We start from the raw sequence: 24,128 nt of genomic DNA on the forward strand, positions 1-24,128 counted from the left end.
AGGCTATCAGTGGCATAACCTATTGCAGGTTTAACCATGTTTTCTGTTATTTTCTGTTAAGGCTGCAAGATAATAACATTCACTGCAGCCAGTGTTCATATTAATGGAGGCTAACTAAATGCATGTATTTTACTGTATCCTACACCTGTGTTATCACTGTATAATAGGATATTAAGCCTATATTAACTGTATAATAGGCTATTAAGCCTATATCAACACTGCAGCAGGTAACCTGTACTGTGATTTTCTGTGAAAGCATGGCATGACGGCCATTTTAATCATTGCTGTTTTTCCAGTTTATAATTCCAGAACATTCCGGCCATACACCTCTACTCCACAAGGAGGCGCAGGGGTGTTGGTGGGAATTTTTGGTCAGCATAAGTTAGCCATGTAAACTGTATTTCTACATAATTCTAGAACATTCCTGCCCTACATCTCTAAGCCACCAGAGGCGCAGGGGTCTTAGTAGGAATTTGGTTCGGGTTTCATATGCCATGTCAACTGCTTTTCATAAAGATTACTCTGGTTTCTCTTCACAGCGAATAAATCTTTCGTTTTTTACTAAAGATTTCTGTAGAGAGAAACAACCATGAGTTTAATATAAATATGCTGTTCAGCAATAAAATATATATATGACATAATAACGTCATAGGCGTGCAATGTCTGTCCGTTGCCTATTGTGGTGTCTGTCTGCATAGCGAGTAAGGCTCTAGCGCAGACCAAAAATAATTTTAAAGTCCTATTTTAAGCATTAGCAATTCAAATAAACATAGGAGTCTCGGAAGTTATTCCGCCAGCTCTAACAAAAGACAGTCTTTCCAAAGAGCCAATTTTCCCTTTGGGTATCACAGTGTTTATTTAACTGGTCTTATAATTTAATGCACGATTCTATCTCAAATCTCACACCGATAACTATGAGTGAGAAGGCTACATTAGACCAGCACTCAGATAGTGCAGGGTTGTTGCCAACATACATTGCTAAATTACAGTGAGTCAAGGTCTCCATTTTTACACTTAGTACACTTTGACCACTATTTAATCGTTTCCAAGATGACGCCATCCGCCATTGCTAAATGCGTCTGTGTCAAACATTATAAAGACCCAAGAAACATTTGGGTCACTAGACTATGTATGGAAACAATGAGATTACTGTTAAAAGAAGCTGCAGAGTATATCTGTAAAGCTTCTTCTAACGACGGTACTTCGAATCTCACTTTTCATTGTCGCTAGTTCAGCACGACAAGGCCACAGCTTGTTGGTCCTAAATTTGATATTCAGCCATTACCGCATCCAGTATCAAAACGGAATACTTGGGCCGGCATTTAATCCCTTTAGACTTCAGTTTTTCAAGGCGTTGGTACAAAACACTCACGCCTTGTAACGACAGGACGCTACGGTCAGCAAGCCAGTAGTTTGATGACCTCTTTTCCAATTGTGGAAGCGTGTCTTTAAATGTTACTTTTGAGGGGTTTCCAAACTTCAACTCATGGAGGTTTCAGCTAGTTACAGTTAAAGGACATGACTGCCTCAGTCGAACGGTTTGGCAGGTGGCCATTTGGCCTCTGCTGGGTTTCAGCTGTCTTTATAATACAGGCAGTAGTACAACAACAGAGTCAGGGTTGTTTATTCTCCTCTGTTTGGGGTAACAAAACCATACAGCTCCGTCGCAGTTTCAATCAGCAAGTCACTTACTGCAGTTTGAAAATGGATTTGCTGCGCTTAGTATTGGCATATTGGAGCCACAAAATTGCATACTTGCACTTGATCTTCACAATGCATATATACCCATTCCGGTTTGCTCATCACAGGTTTTAGCGTTTGCAAATCGCCACAACCATTAACCATTTCAGGTCTACCGTTTCTTATACTCTGGTATTTACCAAAGTGATGTGGGAAGATGATAGTTCATCTCGCATAAGAACTCTGTCGCAACAGAGTTTCTCTATCTTAGATGATCTGCTCATAAGAACTCTGTCTCAACAAAGTTCCTCTAACTTGCGCTACTAATGTATACTGCGGTAGCAGATCACGTTCAAAATACAATTCCGTCTAAACGATGTCAATTCCTAGGTAATATTATAAATACGGTAAATCAAAGCATTTACCTACTACACCAGCAAGAACAAATGTACATCTAGTCATTAGTGCAAATCACGCACACTAACGGTACATTGGTGTATTCACCTAGTTAAGATAATAATGCGTTTTAAAGCGATTTAGTTCGCCGCCCTTCACTCGCCGTTCCCACAGAGGGGCGAGGGTGTATAATACTCTGGACGAGAGTCGCAGAGGTTCAGGAGTTGTAGTTTACAAAAGATCAGCGACAGAGGTTCTAAAACACGATAGATTGCTGTCGATAAATGTTCTGGAACTACGTGAATTTTACAATGCACTACATGCTTCGCTTTCAGTCTGACCACGGGCAGTCAGACAACGCAACGGCAGTTGCATACAGAGACAAAAAGCCGCATGGCAATACGGCAGGTAACTCCAATTCTCAATGGCTCAGAACACTATTATGTGAAAATGTCAAGAGATTATGCCGTGAGTGGACATCTGTTAGACAGATGATCTCACCCGTCAGAATTTGGATCCTGAAAACTGGACATTAAATCCAGAGGTGTTTCTTGGGGTTACCCTCAGGTATACATGAAGGCATCTCGCCACAATTACAAAAGCTCAGTATGTGTACAAAACAACAGATCACAAGGGCAGTGGCGGTGGAGTCTCTCACATTCATGTGGTCATTCAGCATCGTGTATCTGGCTCCACCATTTTCCGCTGCTCTCTCCGTTGTCAAAACTGATCATAAGACAGTTCGTCACAGTCATACTGATGGTATCTCATGTGTGTCGGAGAAGTTGCTTCTCGAATTTCCAAGGAATACTTGCACACGATCTTGGGGCGCTCATAATACGTCCAACCTGTTACATCAGGGAACGTTCTTTTACCCATAGTTACCTATGTACCTATTACCTATGTACCGCAGCTGCGGTTGATGGGGTGAGGGTTCAAACGCCCTCTTAAGAAATAGAGCATTACAGTGTCGGTTATACCAACCATGTTACGAGCTAGTAGACCGCTTAAGGCAGCTCATTATTACAAAATTTCGTGTGCTTACATAAGTCGTAAACCTCGGAAGTTTCCAACATCATCCTTCAAGTTACCCGTATTCTGTTAAACGGGGTGGTATGGAAAACTGCGTTTACTTGCACGGAGGGTGCAGGTATCTGTGTAGTAAACCTATCTTCAAAGACGTTTGTCTTTATTGCGTCTGTACACACCGTTATACAAGGTGTCACCAAAGTTCAGACTCTATTTATCTCGCCTACAGCGCCAGGCGACTTGAGGTTGGGTTCAGATTTCTTACAGTTTCATATTTTGAACCCTTACAACAAATGGGGATTAAGTTTCTCACTTTGGAAAACATTTTTCTTCTAGCCTTGGCTTCGGCAAGGGTTTTGTTTTCATATTTGGGTGCCTTGTATTCCAAGCCACCGTATTTGAGTTTTCTCATGACAAAGCAGATCTTCCGACGAATTCCGCTTTCGTATCCTTCACATCTATATACCAATAGTGGTTCCTGTGTGGACAGCACATTCTAGAATTCTGAATGTGGTACACGCATTACGCGTTTATATATGTCCCGAACGTCTACAGTACGTGATATGAATACGTTTGTTCTCTATGATACTGCCAACTGGGGTTAACCAGTTTCTCAGCAGACATTATCCAGTTGAATAATAATAATGACTACAAGTCAGGGTTCCTTTAAGGCTAAGTTACAATCGCCTACGTCAGTAATAGCTCATCCCACAGGTTCTGTGGGAATGTCAGACCCAGCGGGTCGGGGAGCGTCTACGACGCGGCTACATAGCCTTCAGTGCACCACGTTTGTGCACGTTTACATATAATGGTGGCGCCATCAGCATCTAGCTTGGGTCTGCCTACTGTTACAAGTATCAAACAGCTCTCCCGCCCACGAGGGAAGCTTTGGTACGTCCCAAGAGTACTCCAGTGACCCCTAGTGGATGATAAAGAAAATAGGATTTTGGTACTTACCAGGTAAATCCTTTTCTTTGAATCCATAGGGGGCACTGGACGCCCACCCAGAGCAGTTTTACCTGGGTTGTTTTAAGCTCAAGGGAGCTTAGGGTCACAAGTTTTACTTGGTTTGTATTAAGCTCAGAGGAGCTTGTGGTAACACATTTTCACCGATTGGTTCAAATTATAAAGTTCTATCGGTTAAGGTGTCAACTCTTTAGTTGACAATAAGGTTATGGGTCAACTTTGTTGTTGTCCGTTATGTTATAGGTATTCTCCATTGTCAACCTCTCTATATCCTGTTCGCTCAGTAAAAAACACTGACAAAGTACACTGAGGTACTTGGGGATATGGAGGGGGGAGAGTCCTAAATTTGAATATTCAGTGCCTTTGTTCGGCTACGCCCGTCCATATCCCAAGAGTACTCCAGTGCCCCCTATGGATTCAAAGAAAAGGATTTACCTGGTAAGTACCAAAATCCTATTTTCTGATGTTACCCCGGGTACCACAAAAAAGGGTATTATGTTTGGAGAGAAAAAACTACCAGTTGTTTTTCCTCCATCTGAGGAATTAAATGAAGTGTGTGAAGAAGCGTGGACTTCCCCTGATAAGAAACTGGTAATTTCTAAGAGGTTACTAATGGCGTACCCTTTCCCGCCAGAGGATAGGTCACGTTGGGAAACATCCCCTAGGGTGGATAAAGCGCTCACACGCTTGTCAAAAAAGGTGGCACTACCGTCTCCGGATACGGCCGCCCTGAAGGAATCTGCTGATAGAAAGCAGGAGGCTATCCTGAAGTCTATATATACACACACAGGTGTTATACTGAGACCAGCTATTGCTTCAGCATGGATGTGCAGTGCTGCAGCTGCGTGGTCAGATTCCCTGTCAGAAAATATTGATACCCTAGACAGGGACACTATATTGCTAACTGTAGAGCATATTAAAGACGCACTCTTATACATGAGGGATGCACAGAGGGATATTTGCCGGCTGGCATCTAAAATAAGTGCAATGTCCATTTCTGCCAGGAGAGGGTTATGGACTTTGCAGTGGACAGGAGATGCAGATTCTAAAAGGCACATGGAAGTTTTGCCTTATAAGGGTGAGAAGTTGTTCGGGGATGGTCTCTCGGACCTCGTTTCCACAGCAACAGCTGGGAAGTCTATATTTTTACCCCATGTTCCCTCACAGCCAAAGAAAGCACCGTATTATCAGGTACAGTCCTTTCGGCCCAATAAGGGCAAGCGGGTTAAGGGCGCGTCCTTTCTGCCCAGAGGCAGAGGGAAAAAGCTGCAGCATACAGCCAGTTCCCAGGAGCAAAAGTCCTCCCCCGCTTCCTCTAAGTCCACAGCATGACGCTGGGGCTCCACAGGCAGAGCCAGGTACGGTGGGGGCCCGTCTCTAAAATTTCAGCGATCAGTGGGCTCGCTCACGGGTGGATCCCTGGATCTTTCAAGTAGTATCTCGGGTACAAGCTGGAATTCGAGACGTCTCCCCCCCGCCGTTTCCTCAAATCTGCCTTACCAACAACCCCCTCAGGCAGGGAGGCAGTGTTACAGGCAATTCACAAGCTGTATTCACAACAGGTGATAGTAAAGGTGCCCCTACTTGGACGGGGTTACTATTCCACAATGTTTGTGGTACCGAAACCGGACGGTTCGGTGAGACCCATTTTAAATTTGAAATCCTTGAACACATATATAAAAAAATTCAAGTTCAAGATGGAATCGCTCAGGGCGGTTATAGCAAGCCTGGACGAGGGGGATTACATGGTATCACTGGACATCAAGGATGCTTACCTGCATGTCCCCATTTACCATCCTCACCAGGAGTACCTCAGATTTGTGGTACAGGATTGTCATTACCAATTCCAGACGTTGCCGTTCGGTCTATCCACGGCTCCGAGGGTCTTTACCAAGGTAATGGCCGAAATGATGATACTACTTCGAAAGAAGGGAGTTTTAATTATCCCGTACTTGGACGATCTCCTGATAAAGGCGAGGTCCAGGGAGCAGTTGTTGGTCGGGTAGCACTATCTCGGGAGGTGCTACAACAGCACGGCTGGATTCTAAATATTCCAAAGTCACAGCTGGTCCCTACGACACGTCTACTGTTCCTGGGGATGGTTCTGGACACAGAACAGAAAAAAGTGTTTCTCCCGGAGGAGAAGGCCAAGGAGCTGTCATTTCTAGTCAGAGGCCTCCTAAAACCAAAACAGGTGTCGGTGCATCACTGCACGCAGATCCTGGGAAAGATGGTAGCTTCCTGCGAAGCAATTCCATTCGGCAGGTTCCATGCAAGAACCTTTCAGTGGGACCTGTTGGACAAGTGGTCCGGATCGCATCTTCAGATGCATCGGCTGATAACCATGTCTCCGAGGACCAGGGTGTCTCTGCTATGGTGGCTACAGAGTGCTCATCTTCAAGAGGGCCGCAGATTCGGCATACAGGACTGGGTCCTGGTGACCACGGATGCCAGCCTTCGAGGCTGGGGGGCAGTCACACAGGGAAGAAACTTCCAAGGACTATGGTCAAGTCAGGAGACTTCCCTGCACATAAATATTCTGGAACTGAGGGCCATTTACAATGCCCTAAGTCAGGCAAAACCCCTGCTTCAAAACCAGTCAGTACTGATCCAGTCAGACAACATCACGGCGGTCGCCCATGTAAACAGACAGGGCGGCACGAGAAGCAGGACGGCGATGGCAGAAGCCACAAGGATTCTCAGATGGGCGGAAAATCACGTGTTAGCACTGGCAGCAGTGTTCATTCCGGGAGTGGACAACTGGGAAGCAGACTTCCTCAGCAGGCACGAGCTCCACCCGGGAGAGTGGGGACTTCATCCAGAAGTCTTCCAACTGATTGTACACCGTTGGGAAAGGCCACAGGTGGACATGATGGCGTCCCGCCTAAACAAAAAGCTAGAAAAATATTGCGCCAGGTCAAGAGACCCGCAGGCGATAGCTGTGGACGCTCTAGTGACACCGTGGGTGTACCGGTCGGTTTATGTATTCCCTCCTCTTCCTCTCATACCAAAGGTACTGAGGATAATAAGGAGAAGAGGAGTAAGAACTATACTCATTGTTCCGGATTGGCCAAGAAGAGCTTGGTACCCGGAACTTCAGGAAATGATCTCAGAGGACCCATGGCCTCTGCCGTTCAGACAGGGCCTGCTGCAGCAGGGGCCCTGTCTGTTCCAAGACTTACCGCGGCTGCGTTTGACGGCATGGCGGTTGAACACCGGATCCTGAAGGAAAAGTGCATTCCGGAGGAAGTCATCCCTACGCTGATTAAAGCTAGGAAGGAGGTGACCGCAAACCATTATCACCGCATATGGCGAAAATATGTTGCGTGGTGTGAGGCCAGAAGGGCCCCAACGGAGTAATTTCAGCTGGGTCGATTTCTGCACTTCTTACAGTCAGGGGTGACCTATGGGCCTCAAATTAGGTTCCATTAAGGTCCAGATTTCGGCTCTGTCGATTTTCTTCCAAAAAGCACTGGCTTCACTGCCTGAAGTTCAGATGTTTGTTAAAGGAGTGCTGCATATTCAGCCCCCTTTTGTGCCTCCAGTGGCACCTTGGGATCTCAACGTGGTGTTGGATTTCCTAAAGTCACATTGGTTTGAGCCACTTAAAACCGTGGAATTGAAGTATCTCACGTGGAAAGTGGTCATGTTGTTGGCCTTGGCTTCGGCCAGGCGTGTGTCAGAATTGGCGGCTTTGTCATGTAAAAGCCCTTATCTGATTTTCCATATGGATAGGGCAGAATTGAGGACTCGTCCCCAATTTCTCCCTAAGGTGGTATCAGCCTTTCATCTGAACCAACCTATTGTGGTGCCTGCGGCTACTAAAGACTTGGAGGCTTCCAAGTCATTGGATGTAGTCAGGGCCCTGAAAATTTATGTTTCCAGGACAGCTGGAGTCCGAAAGACTGACTCGCTATTTATCCTGTATGCGCCCAACAAGTTGGGTGCACCTGCTTCAAAGCAGACTATTGCTCGCTGGATCTGTAGTACGATTCAGCTTGCACATTCTGCGGCTGGACTGCCGCATCCTAAATCAGTGAAAGCCCATTCCACGAGGAAGGTGGGCTCTTCTTGGGCGGCTGCCCGAGGGGTCTCGGCTCTTCAACTTTGCCGAGCAGCTACTTGGTCTGGGTCAAACACGTTTGCTAAATTCTATAAGTTTGACACCCTGGCTGAGGAGGACCTAGAGTTTGCCCATTCGGTGCTGCAGAGTCATCCGCACTCTCCCGCCCGTTTGGGAGCTTTGGTATAATCCCCATGGTCCTTACGGAGTCCCAGCATCCACTTGGGACGTCGGAGAAAATAAGAATTTACTCACCGGTAATTCTATTTCTCGTAGTCCGTAGTGGATGCTGGGCGCCCATCCCAAGTGCGGATTGTCTGCAGTACTTGTATATAGTTATTGCTTAATAAAGGGTTATTGTTATGAGCCATCCGTTGAGTGATGCTCAGTTGTTGTTCATACTGTTAACTGGGTAAGGTTATCACGAGTTGTACGGTGTGATTGGTGTGGCTGGTATGATTCTTACCCTGGATTCCAAAATCCTTTCCTTGTAATGTCAGCTCTTCCGGGCACAGTTTCCCTAACTGAGGTCTGGAGGAGGGGCATAGAGGGAGGAGCCAGTGCACACCAGATAGTACCTAATCTTTCTTTAGAGTGCCCAGTCTCCTGCGGAGCCCGTCTATTCCCCATGGTCCTTACGGAGTCCCCAGCATCCACTACGGACTACGAGAAATAGAATTACCGGTGAGTAAATTCTTATTTTCCCTTAATTTACCTCTGCAGTGCCCATGACAAGTCCAAGTCAACTATAAGTCACATTCACTTAACCCCTTTACTGCTGGGACATTTAGGGCGGCACTCAATGGGAGATCGCAGGATATTTAATTGGATGTAGTTTTCGCTCTGATCGTGCCCACATAGAGGTCAGGTTTAGTCGCGTAAAGCAGCTAAACCCGACCAAAGTCTTTGGCGCGATCGTGAAAAGTGGTGTTTGGGCGCCCAAATGGGTCACTTCTTGTGCATTTCAGCTCGCCACCCCCAGGTGGTGCGAGCTGAAATGTAGCCATCATGCCCGAATGGAGCTACAGTTGAATAGCTCAGTTTGGTTGCTGGCGGGGGGAAAAAAGGTGGGGGTGAAGTTTCCTCATTCCCCCCGTCACCTGGCCCCATAGCAATGCATTCTAATATGGACAAGATTGTCCATATTGGCCTGCATGCGTAAGCGACCCGACAGGCACCAACGATGAACGAACCCAGGGCCGCGCATTGTTCATCGTTGGTGCATACACACTCAACGATATGAACGAGAATGTTCATATCGTTCAGTTAGATCTTCAAGTGTGTAGGGCCCTTAAGCGGCCAATATGTAGTTGACTGCTTAAGCCCAGTCATACTGCCCACATTACACAGCACACTGAGGAAGTAGACTCTTCATAAACAGTAATATTAACTTATGGGCTATATTTATTTGATAGTGTTAAGAATGGGTTTATATTTATATAATGACTAGTGTATTTTATGTATATAAGCCCACCCCCAAAATAAAAATAGACAAAGGTTAAAGGCCGAAAGACCTTTGAAACCTATTAAGCTTTACTACCACCTACATTAAATATTTATCTTCCATTGTTACTTTCTATAGTTTGAACTCAGTTCAGCTGTTTTTTCTTGGTGCTTTGCTGCAGTTTTACAAAATTGGTAAATCAACTTCATTTCCAAACTGTTGGTGGGGCTTGATGTGGCATCAAGGCACAATATCTTGATTGAATATTATGTTCTGTTGCATCATTAATTTTGTTACTAAATTGTGTTCTAATTCCAAGCCATTGTATTATTTTAGATGTTTGTGTTCTGCTCTGAATCTTTGATAGTTTGTGGGACAAAACATGCTTGTTTCGGTGGTTTTGAAGTCGTTGATTACCAAGTAATAAATGAAGCATGCCTGTAGAAAGAAATGAAATTCCATTTTACAATTTAATTTTTTTCTTGTCTCTTATTTTTATTTTCTCTAGCTAGTCAACATGGTAAAACTATTTGTAGGTAACATCCCAACTGAAGCAACTCAGATAGAGCTGAAGTCACTGTTTGAGCAGTTTGGTACAGTAACCGAATGTGACATCATAACAAATTATGGCTTTGTCCACATGGAAGACAAAAAGTCAGCAGATGAAGCTGTTAACAATCTGAACCACTACAAGCTACATGGGGTATCCATCAATGTGGAGCACAGCAGAGGAAAACCCAAAGCCTCCACAAAGCTTCATGTGAGCAGCCTTAGCACTGACATCACCAGTGATGAGTTGCGTGAAAAATTTGAAGAGTACGGATCTGTGCTGGAATGCGATATTGTGAAAGATTACGCCTTTGTTCACATGGAGAAAGCAGAGGAAGCACTGGAAGCGATCAGAATGTTGAACAACTTAGAACTCAAAGGTGAAACCTGATGTGTGGTGAGGTTATCAGTCATAGGCAGAGCAGGAGGAGTTAGTTTTTAGGCTGTGCATTTAGTTATCTAAAAAAGTGGTCTGCTTAAAAGTCATGTAGTTAGACTGTAGTTGGATTTTTGCTTAGTGCTTTGTCAGAGGCAAACTTGCATGCGCATGTGTTTTGTGATCATGTGGTCTCTTACAAAGAGCAAAATGGCAGAGATGCAGCCAAATAATTTCTTTAGTGCCATGCACCTCAACTTCTCATAAAGCACATTATATGCAGCAATTCCATTGGCTGATATTGGGGAGGGGGGGGGGGGGGGGGGTTAGGCAGCCATATGTCATATCAAAAGTTCACTTTAATTGAAGCCATAAATATGCTTCAACTGAACAATGTTTTTAAAAGATTAATGGAAAAGTTTAATGAGTGATATTTTGAAGTTGTAGAAAGCTAGTACTGAATGAGGCTCATAAGTTGCACTTAATATTGTGTAAGTCATTAGGCATGACAGAAGACGGTAAGAGGGTTATTTACAGAAGTTTTTATGCCATCAGAATAGATATTGTGTATAATTTATGAAATTTGGTGCAAAAGAAACAGGGGATGGAGGGTGGATTCTGTTTTTTTTTTTTTTTTTTTTTTTGGCTCATAACTCCCATCTTAAGGGAATGGGAGGTATTCAGTTCTTCTGGACGCCCAGCCTTGAGGCTGTACTTAATGCAGATTTCTTGCGTCCTCCTGGGCTGTGAGCAGAAATCCACCTAAAGTAGTGTTTTAGGGGCTGGCAATGAGTGCCAGGTGCGCTCTAACTGCAATGCACCTGGCACTGCGCACATTTGGGTGTGAGAATGTGGTCATTGCAACCAGTGTGGTGGTGGTTGTGGAAACCGTTGAATAGATCCCATCACTTTCCGATGTGAGCAACAGGCACCCAAAACAATTGAAGTGCCATCTTAGCATTGACCATGTCAACCATACAGATTTAATTGGCTACAGCACATCAAATCTGCTGTTGGCATCACCAACTTTTCCTGTGCAGAAGTTTTCCTGTATGACCCCCATTTGGCCAATGGTTAGATATGTATATTTGATCATTTAGGGGCTGATTCAATTGTTTTAACCTGCGGCTACCACTAGGGAGAGCAAAATGGAGCAATGTTGATCTGTTTTACTGCCACAGCCTCCTGAGGTGTAAGTATAAATGAGCACTATGGGGTCGATTCAATTCTCCGACAGTTGAATAGCGCCGGGAATTCGCTCCCGGTGCTATTCAATACAACGCCAAGTGACACTGGATTGTCCGGTATTCTTCTCTCACCCCCCGGGGGATGCGAGAGGCAGTCTGACAGTAGTGCTGCTGCGTTTCTGTCGGGAATCAGCATCGCGCTGGGGAGTTAAGTCGGAGAATGCCCGTTCTCCCGACAAATCAACCTGTTAAGTCCAGGAGAAAGGTCATTCGCCGACCTAACATGAGCTGAATTGAGTAGCGACGGAAGCTAATTCCCAGCGCTATTCAACTGTCGGAGAATTGAATCGACACTAGCCGATCCGCCGACGGCGGATACGGCCGACGGGCGACCCGGCGGCGGGGGGGGCAGTGACGGGAGTGAAGTTTCTTCACCCCCCCGTCACGCGGCTCCATTGAAGTGCAGGCAAATATGGACGAGATCGTCCATATTGGCCTGCATGCACAGCCGACGGGGGACCAGCGATGAACGAGCGCGGGGCCGCGCATCGTTCATTGCTGGAGCCTCCACACTGAAAGATATGAACGAGTTCTCGTTCATTTATGAACGAGATCGTTCACATCTTTCAAAAAATCGGCATGTGTGTAGGGCCTATAATGAGAATGTAAGATATGGAGCTGAAATATGCCAGGCCTAATGTTTCATTTTAGACCTTTTTATTAATGAATTACTACTATATTTGCAAATGCTGAAAAAAATAATCTTGCAGCTCTAAGGGTGGTATCGAATTAGAGCCGTAGAAACATTGGGTGTGAAAACGGTCATTTTTCCCAATGTTTCCCCAGTTTTTTTTTTTTTTTTTTTATAAATTTGGTTGCCTGTAAAATAAAAAAAAAAAAAAAAAAAAAAACCTCTCAAAAACAGTTTCCGTGAAACCTGTGTGTATTTGGTAGAAACTGCTGTTTCCGGAGATTTGGTTTCGCCTGCCTGAGGTAGGTAAAACAAAATCCCAGATAAGCAGCGTCTCGCAATGTGTTATCTGGGCTAATTGGATAGCCCCCAGCGGGATCATTAGCCACGGTAATTTAACCTTGGCTAATTGCGTACCCCCATTAGGGTGGGTACACACTATTAGGCCGATTTGTCATATCCGGGATTTTTGTTTTTATGCACATTGTGTGCTCCCGCAAGTTGCATGCGATATCTTCAAGTCGGTTGCGCTGTACAGCCAACCAGAAGATATTGGGGTCGATTCAATTCGGCAACAGATGAATAGCGTCAGGAATTGGCTCCCAACGCTATTCAATTCAGCTAAAGTTAAGTCGGCGAATGCCCGTTCTCGCCGACTTAACAGGTAGTTTTGTCGGGAGAGCAGGCATTCTCCGACTTAACTACCCGCGGCGATGCTGATTCCCGACAGAATCAGCCTTGCAGCGGCAGCACTCTTGTCGGTTTTCTTCTCTCACCCCCCCCCCGGGGGTGAGATAAGAATTCCCGACAATTGCGGGTAACTATTTGCTGAATTGAATAGCGTCGGGAGCTAATTCCCGGCACTATATTCATCTGTTGCAGAATTGAATCGACCCCATTGTGTATGATGCCATGCTGTCGAATTCAACATGGCATCCTACATCGTGCTGTCGTCCCCTGCATTGTGCAAGCATGTGCACACTGCTTGATGCAGGGTTCCGTAGTCTGTCGGCTCAGAATGATGTGTACCTGGCCTTAGTATAATTCTACCAGGAGAAGAAACTGTTCTGAGAGTCATTGCTGCAAATACATAGGAACCAGGACTGATTGTCAGAGCTGCTTCTCCAGAACAGACAGCATAAACTCATTCACAATGTCACCGCACGTTATGTCCAACCTATTTAGAATATCTTCATAAAGTGCCAACATAGTAATCCGTGCTCTGTATTGAGGAGCTTGTGTTACAAACATACCTGACCTTTGCAAATGAGCTTACAGTCCAAAGCATGGGTCTTCATCCTGGGGCCCTCCAACTCCTGTGGAACTACACATCCCAGCATGCCCTGCCTCAGTTTTAGCATGCCTTAATAGAATAACTGTGGCAGAGCATGCTGGGATGTGTAGTTCCACAGCAGCTGGAGGGCCGCAGATTGAAAACCCATGGTCTAAAGGGAGGGAAAAACACTTGGTAATACTAGAGCAGTGGTTCCCAAACTTTCTGGATGCATGGCACCCAAGAGTATTGCCATTTGTTTCACAGCACCCTTAGGCCAGAAGTTTGTTTTGAGATATTTGGCAAAATATATTAAATTTAAGTAAATTGTGCTTACCGGTTATCCTTGTGTTATGTGGTGGTGATCAGGGTTGCGTTTATTGTCCACGTATTTTGGTTGACTGCCACTAGAACACATTTATAAATACATTTATTTTGTCCTGGACCACCAATCTGTGGCAGTCCTGCAAATATCTCATGACACCTAGTTTGAGAAACACTGCACTAGTGACAGGTTTGGGCTGGAGAAAGCATGCTTGTGATTGGTGAAGGTATTCCCTTTGATGTGTAAGTAAGGGAGATGTACATTGGCATTTGTCATGGACCTGTCTTATTTGGTACTCTTATGGAGTATTGGCACCCTATGATCTTTCTGACAAGCAGGTCATGAGGTAAGTACATAATCCTGAAAGGGAAGCGGACACATTGTGGTTTAGTAAAGTCTTTGAATATGAATTATATTTGGTGCCAACCTATTAGCTTTTCATTTATGTATAATAATGCCTTTATATTTGAGATTAATGTTACCTAATGTTGCTCTGTATTGCCTTAGTAGCAATGACATGACAGCAGCAATTTTGTATTGGCATTCACAAAGGGGCAGTTTGAAAGGTAATGTACGAAGAATTAAGTGCATGGTTATCCAATGTAAATTGGTGTTTAGATGTAAATTTCATCCAAAATTAAAAATTCCATTTTGGGTGGAGTTTAGTGACGTTTTATTCACCTTACCTAGGGTTCTAAATTCTGCCAGACCAGACAGGTCTTCCAGTACCTGTAGCAGTGCTCCCTTTCTCCTGCCAGCAGCATATTTCCCCCATACCTTTTACATGGTACTGATTTCTCTGACAGATGTGTGCTCTTACCTTCTCTGGAAAGTTGTACATAAACACATAAGAACCAACTTTTTGCTAGTGGTGTATTCAGCAAATGATTTGCTTTACCAATGCATTCATGTTCATTGGATAATATATGGAGCAGCTGATAAATCCTGTAATGGTTGCTTGTAAACATGAGGCTAGATCAGAGAGTTCCTTCACGCTGTTAATAAAACTCCCAGACAAACCACTGCCCAGATAAAAAGCTTTTTAGGTGCCGTGCGTATGTCTGTGTTGAATCTTTATTTGATTTTTTCTTAGCTACTGTCGCACTTACTTAAATCAGAGCCAGAATAGGTCATATAATTGTGAGTCCTTTTTGACTACAGTCGAACATGCATATCTAGGACAATCATTTGACCCAAACCTTAAACATGTTACACCCACTGGAGGAGCACCATTATTCGGTAATTAACATATCTGCATGTTCATAATTTGTTTAAACTAGTTTAGCACCTATCTGTCCCAGAAATACTTCAGCAGTGTAACAATGTTTAGTAAATTGACAGTATTTTGGAGACGAGAACATAAAACTTGGTGATGAAAAATTACTGTTGTGTGTTTAATATTTAAACCCAGAATGAGGAACTAACTAGGAAATTATTTTGTTGTATTGTAGATTTGTACCGGTTATACAACAAATTCCTTTTTTTTAAATTTATTTATTTTTTTTAAAATGATGCAACATAGTGGAAAGTAACACCAAGTAAAGTCCGTATTACAGTGGGTGTCGCATTAAACATAAGAATGTTGTTAAAATCGTGATGGAGCCATAAAGTATAAGCAAAAGCCAGCGTGACATTAAAGGTGTCAAAAGAACATTAACTGAACATTAACTGTCAAATATTTTTCGTTTGGGTAGCAAAAGTTATGTCCTTAACAAATGTAGGACGTTAATATGAAGAAAATTGTGATTAGGGCAAAAATAGTCTTGAAATTTGTGAAAGAGGAGAAAAAGGGAAGGGAGGGGGGATAGAGGCGGGGTTACGGCCAGTCGGTATGTCGAAATATCAATTAGACATATTACTTCTATATAGTCTGACCCAAATCTGTTTTGTATAATTAGACACGTTAGTACATTGAAAGAAAGGGAGATGTCCCTGACTTCTCCTCACCAACCCTTTTTCGCGTATGCTTTCTTGAAGGCAAACGGATGCACGTTCAGCTCTCTACAAGCCGCCTGCGAGTCACCCCGGGAATGGGAGAAAGAAGTCTATGCTACCGTTGCGGGAAGAATGGTCACTGGTCCGGAGTGTGTCCTTTAGACCAAATGGCTCAAGAGATGGAGCTGGCGCCGCCCTACGGTCACGACCCATTCGCTGATCCTTATGTCCCTATGCGCAGTGCGGCGGCTGCCTACGCCGAGCGTATGTATTATGATGAGCGGGAACGACGCAGCCTCATAGACTACTACCACCGCTACCGTATACGTCCCTCATCCTACGATGCCTATATGGACCGTCGGCTGCCTCCTCTCCCCCCTCCATCGGTGTCCTCTATAACACACAGAAAGCGAATGGAGTCCTATCCATATGAGAGGCAGCTGTTACCGCCTCCACCTCCAATTTCCAACTATTTCTCACGAGATCGAAGCCCCGTACGACGCACTTCTACATCCGCCGCCGGTATGGATGGATATCTATCTGAGCGTAGATTAAACCCTGCCGCTCGGAGCTCCGTCTATGACGCCTCACGATATACCCGGGAACCCTACGGTGAACGATCGCGGTATTTCTAAGCTATGGAGGTGAGGGTTTTTACTTAGTGTACTTTCCTAAAACAAAACGAAAAAAATAAATACTGTTTTTGTTAATCCTGCTTTCAGTTTCCCACTTGTTTCTCTCCACTTTTGATGCCCCTTTGGGATGTTGCTGATCATTTCTATCTTCGTACCCTGCTTAGTTCCCGTAATGCTATTTTGAGCACTCGCTGTTCTTACTCAGAGACTGGACAATTCTGAATCCAGTTCCTAATTTGCCACGTGTAATGTTCCCACAGAAAACGCTTTCATTTTAACTTTGTAATTCACAAGTTGTTGTTTTGGTACAGATAAGTTAAGACATTTCTACTGTATATAGAGCATCATTTTTTTTAGCAGTAGTGATGTAAAAGCTTCACACACAACTTTGTGCTTCTCAGCCATTACTGTGGAAACCATTTAGCATTGCATCTCTTTTGCATTACTGTTACTGGATGAATATTGGTAATATTCCAACCACTAGCACACTAATACAGGTAAGTGATTAAGGAATACTGCATTTATATATTACTGTAAGTGGAGGCACTTCAATTTTCAGCAGGTATTATGAAAATATTTTCTCTGACGTCCTAGTGGATGCTGGGAAATCCGTAAGGACCATGGGGAATAGCGGCTCCGCAGGAGACTGGGCACAACTAAGAAAGATTTAGGACTACCTGGTGTGCACTGGCTCCTCCTCTATGCCCCTCCTCCAGACCTCAGTTAGAATTTTGTGCCCGGCCGAGCTGGATGCACACTCCTGAGCTCCTAGAAAAGAAAGTATATTTTAGGTTTTTTATTTTCAGTGAGATCTGCTGGCAACAGACTAAGGGGACTAAGGGGAGAGAAGCGAACCTACCTGCTTGCAGCTAGCTTGGGCTTCTAGGCTACTGGACACCATTAGCTCCAGAGGGATCGAACACAGGCCCAGCCTCGGTCGTCCGGTCCCGGAGCCGCGCCGCCGTCCCCCTTACAGAGCCATAAGCAAGAAGACGTTTCTGGAAATCGGCGGCAGAAGACTTCGGTCTTCATCAAGGTAGCGCACAGCACTGCAGCTGTGCGCCATTGCTCCCTATGCACACCACATACTCCGGTCACTGATGGGTGCAGGGCGCTGGGGGGGGGGGGGGTGCCCTGGGCTGCAATTAGAGTACCTTACTTGGCGAACAGCACATAATATAGTCTAATAAACTATATATGTGCAAAAATCCCCCGCCATAATAGAAATATAAGAGCGGGAGAAAGCCCCGCCCCTTTCTCGGCGGACATCTCCCTCAGCACACTGGCGCCATTTCCTCTTCACAGCTCCGCTGGAAGACAGCTCCCCAGGCTCTCCCCTGCAGTTTCCAGGCTCAAAGGGTAAAAAAGAGAGGGGGGGCACTAAATTTAAGCGCAAAACTGTATTGTAAGGCAGCTATAGGGAAAAATCACTTTGTGTTAGTGTAAATCCCTGATTATATAGCGCTGTGGTGTGTGCTGGCATACTCTCTCTGTCTCCCCAAAGGACTTTGTGGGGTCCTGTCCTCAGTCAGAGCATTCCCTGTGTGTGTGCGGTGTGTCGGTACGGCTGTGTCGACATGTTTGAGGCTTATGTGGAGGCGGAGCAGGTGCCGATAAATGTGATGTCACCCCCTGCGGGGTCGACACCAGAGTGGATGGATATGTGGGAGGTTTTACACGACAGTGTCAACTCCTTGCATAAAAGGTTCGATGACAGAACAGCTGTGGGACAGCCGGCTTCTCAGCCTGTGCCTGCCCAGGCGTCTCAAAGGCCATCAGGGGCTCAAAAACGCCCGCTACCTCAGATGGCAGACACAGATGTCGACACAAAGTCTGACTCCAGTGTCGACGAGGACGAGACTAATGTACATTCCACTAGGGCCATCCGTTGCATGATTACGGCAATGAAAAATGTGTTGCACATTTCTGACATTAACCCAGGTACCACTAAAAAGGGTATTATGTTTGGGGAGAAAAAGCAACCAGTGGTTTTTTCCCTCATCAGATGAGTTGAATGAAGTGTGTGAAGAAGCGTGGGCTTCCCCCGATAAGAAACTAGTGATTTCTAAAAAGTTACTGATGGCGTACCCTTTCCCGCCAGAGGACAGGTTACGTTGGGAGACATCCCCGAGGGTGGATAAGGCGCTCACACGCTTATCAAAAAAGGTGGCACTGCCGTCTCAGGATACGGCCGCCTTAAAGGAACCTGCTGATAGGAAGCAGGAGGCTATCCTGAAGTCTGTATATACACACTCAGGAATTATACTGAGACCGGCTATTGCTTCAGCATGGATGTGCAGTGCTGCAGCTGCGTGGTCAGATTCCCTGTCGGAAAACATTGATACCCTAGACATGGACACTATATTGCTAACCGTAGAGCATATAAAAGACGCTGTCTTATACATGAGAGATGCACAGAGGGATATTTGCCGGCTGGCATCCAAAATAAACGCAATGTCCATTTCTGCCAGGAGAGGATTGTGGACTCGGCAGTGGACAGGAGATGCAGATTCTAAAAGGCACATGGAAGTTTTGCCTGACAAGGGTGAGGAGTTGTTTGGGGATGGTCTCTCGGACCTCGTTGCAACAGCTGGGAAGTCTACATTTTTACCCCATGTTCCCTCACAGCCAAAGAAAGCACCGTATTATCAGGTACAGTCCTTTCGGCCCCAGAAAGGCAAGCGGGTTAGAGGCGCGTCCTTTCTGCCCAGAGGCAGAGGTAGAGGGAAAAAGCTGCAACATACAGCCAGTTCCCAGGAACAAAAGTCCTCCCCCGCTTCCTCTAAGTCCACCGCATGACGCTGGGGCTCCACAGGCGGAGCCAGGTACGGTGGGGGCCCGTCTCAAGAACTTCAGCAACCAGTGGGCTCGTTCACGGGTGGATCCCTGGATTCTACAGGTAGTATCTCGGGTACAAGCTGAAATTCGAGACGTCTCCCCCTCGCCGTTTCCTCAAATCTGCCTTGCCGACAGCTCCCCCGGACAGGGAGGCAGTGCTGGAGGCGATTCACAAGCTGTATTCTCAGCAGGTGATAATCAAGGTACCCCTCCTTCAACAAGGACGGGGTTACTATTCCACAATGTTTGGGCTAACGAAACAGGACGGTTCGGTGAGACCCATTTTAAATTTAAAATCTTTGATCACTTATATAAGAAGGTTCAAGTTCAAGATGGAATCGCTCAGAGCGGTGATTGCAAGCCTGGACGAGGGGGATTACATGGTGTCACTGGACATCAAGGATGCTTACCTGCATGTCCCCATTTACCCTCCTCACCAGGAGTACCTCAGATTTGTGGTACAGGACTGTCATTACCAATTCAAGACGTTGCCGTTTGGTCTGTCCACGGCTCCGAGGGTATTTACAAAGGTAATGGCCGAAATGATGATACTCCTTCGGAAAAAGGGAGTTTTAATTATCCCGTACTTGGACGATCTCCTTATAAAGGCGAGGTCCGGGGAACAGTTGTTGATCGGAGTAGCACTAGCTCGGGAAGTGCTACAACAGCACGGCTGGATCCTGAATATTCCAAAGTCGCAGCTGGTTCCTACAACGCGTCTACTGTTCCTGGGGATGGTTCTGGACACAGAACAGAAAAAATTGTTTCTCCCGGAGGAGAAGGCCAAGGAGTTATCGTCTCTAGTCAGAGACCACCTAAAACCAAAACAGGTGTCTGTGCACCACTGCACGCGAGTCCTGGGAAAGATGGTTGCTTCTTGCGAAGCAATTCCATTCGGAAGGTTTCATGCAAGGATCTTCAGTGGGATCTGTTGGACAAGTGGTCCGGGTCGCATCTTCAGATGCATCGGCTGATAACCCTGTCTCCAAGGGCCAGGGTGTCGCTACTGTGGTGGCTGCAGAGTGCTCATCTTCTAGAGGGCCGCAGATTCGGCATACAGGACTGGATCCTGGTGACAACGGATGCCAGCCTTCGAGGTTGGGGGGCAGTCACACAGGGAAGAAACTTCCAAGGACTATGGACAAGTCAGGAGACTTCCCTGCACATAAATATTCTGGAACTAAGGGCCATTTACAATGCCCTAAGTAAGGCAAGACCCCTGCTTCAACACCAGCCGGTGCTGATACAGTCAGACAACATCACGGCGGTCGCCCATGTAAATCGTCAGGGCGGCACAAGAAGCAGGATGGCGATGGCAGAAGCCACAAGGATTCTCCGATGGGCGGAAAATCATGTGTTAGCACTGTCAGCAGTGTTCATTCCGGGAGTGGACAACTGGGAAGCAGACTTCCTCAGCAGGCACGACCTCCACCCGGGAGAGTGGCGACTTCATCCAGAAGTCTTCCAAATGATTGTACACCGTTGGGAAAGGCCACAGGTGGACATGATGGCGTCCCGCCTCAACAAAAAGCTAAAAAGATATTGCGCCAGGTCAAGGGACCCTCAGGCGATAGCTATGGACGCTCTAGTGACACTGGGTGTACCAGTCGGTTTGTGTTCCCTCCTCTGCCTCTCATACCCAAGGTACTGAGAATAATGAGGAGAGGAGTAAGAACTATACTTGTGGTTCCGGATTGGCTAAGAAGAGCTTGGTACCCAGAACTTCAAGAAATGATCTCAGAGGACCCATGGCCTCTGCCGCTCAGACAGGACCTGTCTGTTCCAAGACTTACCGCGACTGCGTTTGACGGCATGGCGGTTGAACGCCGGATCCTGAAGGAAAAGTGCATTCCGGAGGAAGTCATCCCTACGCTGATTAAAGCTAGGAAGGAGGTGACCGCAAACCATTATCACCGCATATGGCGAAAATATGTGGTGTGAGGCCAGAAGGGCCCCAACGGAGTAATTTCAGCTGGGTCGATTTCTGCACTTCTTACAGTCAGGGGTGACCTATGGGCCTCAAATTAGGTTCCATTAAGGTCCAGATTTCGGCTCTGTCGATTTTCTTCCAAAAAGCACTGGCTTCACTGCCTGAAGTTCAGATGTTTGTTAAAGGAGTGCTGCATATTCAGCCCCCTTTTGTGCCTCCAGTGGCACCTTGGGATCTCAACGTGGTGTTGGATTTCCTTAAGTCACATTGGTTTGAGCCACTTAAAACCGTGGAACTAAAATATATCTCACGTGGAAAGTGGTCATGCTGTTGGGCTTCGGCCAGGCGTGTGTCAGAATTGGCGGCTTTGTCATGTAAAAGCCCTTATCTGATTTTCCATATGGATAGGGCAGAATTGAGGACTCGTCCCCAATTTCTTCCTAAGGTGGTATCTGCTTTTCATTTGAACTAACCTATTGTGGTGCCTGCGGCTACTAAGGACTTGGAGGATTCCAAGTTGTTGGACGTAGTCAGGGCCCTGAAAATATGTTTCCAGGACGGCTGGAGTCAGGAAAACTGACTCGCTATTTATCCTGTATGCGCCCAACAAGCTGGGTGCTCCTGCTTCAAAGCAGTCTATTGCTCGCTGGATCTGTAGTACGATTCAACTTGCACATTCTGCGGCTGGACTGCCGCATCCTAAATCCGTAAAAGCCCATTCCACGAGGAAAGTGGGCTTCTTGGGCGGCTGCCCGAGGGGTCTTGGCTTTACAACTTTGCCGAGCTGCTACTTGGTCGGGTTCAAACACGTTTGCCAAGTTCTACAAGTTTGATACCCTGGCTGAGGAGGACCTTGCTTTTGCTCATTCGGTGCTGCAGAGTCATCCGCACTCTCCCGCCCGTTTGGGAGCTTTGGTATAATCCCCATGGTCCTTACGGAGTTCCCAGCATCCACTAGGACGTCAGAGAAAATAAGAATTTACTCACCGGTAATTCTATTTCTCGTAGTCCGTAGTGGATGCTGGGCGCCCATCCCAAGTGCGGATTGTCTGCAATACTTGTATATAGTTATTGCCTAACTAAAGGGTTATTGTTTAGAGCCATCTGTTGAGAGGCTCAGTTATTTTTGATACTGTTAACTGGGTATAGTATCATGAGTTATACGGTGTGATTGGTGTGGCTGGTATGAGTCTTACCCGGGATTCCAAAATCCTTTCCTTATTGTGTCAGCTCTTCCGGGCACAGTATCCTAACTAAGGTCTGGAGGAGGGGCATAGAGGGAGGAGCCAGTGCACACCAGGTAGTCCTAAATCTTTCTTAGTTGTGCCCAGTCTCCTGCGGAGCCGCTATTCCCCATGGTCCTTACGGAGTTCCCAGCATCCACTACGGACTACGAGAAATAGAATTACCGGTGAGTAAATTCTTATTTTCTCTATCGTCCTAAGTGGATGCTGGGGTTCCTGAAAGGACCATGGGGGAATAGCGGCTCCGCAGGAGACAGGGCACAAAAAAGTAAAGCTTTACTAGGTCAGGTGGTGTGCACTGGCTCCTCCCCCTATGACCCTCCTCCAGACTCCAGTTAGATTTTGTGCCCGAACGAGAAGGGTGCAATCTAGGTGGCTCTCCTAAAGAGCTGCTTAGAGAAAGTTTAGTTTAGGTTTTTTTTTCTTTACAGTGAGTCCTGCTGGCAACAGGATCACTGCAACGTGGGACTTAGGGGGAAAGTAGTAAACTCACCTGCATGCAGAGTGGATTTGCTGCTTGGCTACTGGACACCATTAGCTCCAGAGGGATCGAACACAGGCCCAGCCGTGGAGTCCGGTCCCGGAGCCGCGCCGCCGACCCCCTTGCAGATGCTGAAGCGTGAAGAGGTCCGGAAACCGGCGGCTGAAGACTCCTCAGTCTTCATAAGGTAGCGCACAGCACTGCAGCTGTGCGCCATTTTCCTCTCAGCACACTTCACTGGGCAGTCACTGAGGGTGCAGAGCGCTGGGGGGGGGCGCTCTGAGAGGCAAATATAAACCTTATACAAGGCTAAAAATACCTCACATATAGCCCATAGGGGCTATATGGAGATATTTAACCCCTGCCTGACTGGAAAAATAGCGGGAGAAGAACCCGCCGAAAAAGGGGCGGGGCCTATCTCCTCAGCACACGGCGCCATTTTCTGTCACAGCTCCGCTGGTCAGAACGGCTCCCAGGTCTCTCCCCTGCACTGCACTACAGAAACAGGGTAAAACAGAGAGGGGGGGCACATTAATGGCTATATATATATATATATTAAAGCAGCTATAAGGGAGCACTTAATATAAGGATATCCCTTGTATATATAGCGCTTTGTGGTGTGTGCTGGCAGACTCTCCCTCTGTCTCCCCAAAAGGGCTAGTGGGTCCTGTCTTCATTAGACCATTCCCTGTGAGTTTGCGGTGTGTGTCGGTACGTGGTGTCGACATGTATGAGGACGATATTGGTGTGGAGGCGGAGCAATTGCCAAATATGCAGATGTCACCCCCCAGGGGGTCGACACCAGAATGGATGCCTTTATTTGTGGAATTACGTGATGGTTTATCTTCCCTTAAACAGTCAGTTGAGGACATGAGGCGGCCGGACAATCAATTAATGCCTGTCCAGGCGCCTCAAACACCGTCAGGGGCTGTAAAACGCCCTTTGCCTCAGTCGGTCGACACAGACCCAGACACGGGCACTGATTCCAGTGACGACGGTAGAAATTCAAACGTATTTTCCAGTAGGGCCACACGTTATATGATTTTGGCAATGAAGGAGACGTTACATTTAGCTGATACTACAGAT

General features: G+C 46.2%; 1 protein-coding gene and 1 pseudogene across 3 annotated transcripts in view; both read left to right on the plus strand.

The window, feature by feature from the left end:
* LOC134969296 (RNA-binding protein 4B-like) overlaps positions 1 to 24,128 on the plus strand; it is a 46,218-nt gene that overhangs the window by 15,186 nt on the left and 6,904 nt on the right. For 2 of the 3 annotated variants that reach the window (XM_063945152.1, XM_063945151.1), the window contains exons 2-3: positions 10,087 to 10,507; positions 15,957 to 16,558. In XM_063945152.1, the coding sequence (XP_063801222.1) occupies positions 10,096 to 10,507; positions 15,957 to 16,549 (1,005 nt within the window). In that variant the 5' untranslated portion in view covers positions 10,087 to 10,095 and the 3' untranslated portion in view covers positions 16,550 to 16,558. The remainder of the gene's footprint in view (positions 1 to 10,086; positions 10,508 to 15,956; positions 16,559 to 24,128) is intronic. The other variant, XM_063945153.1, reaches the window with a different exon arrangement.
* On the plus strand, positions 518 to 620 carry LOC134971071 (U5 spliceosomal RNA; annotated as a pseudogene).

The sequence above is a fragment of the Pseudophryne corroboree genome, chromosome 11 (genome assembly GCF_028390025.1).
Source record: "Pseudophryne corroboree isolate aPseCor3 chromosome 11, aPseCor3.hap2, whole genome shotgun sequence".
In the NCBI taxonomy this organism is placed as follows: domain Eukaryota; kingdom Metazoa; phylum Chordata; class Amphibia; order Anura; family Myobatrachidae; genus Pseudophryne; species Pseudophryne corroboree.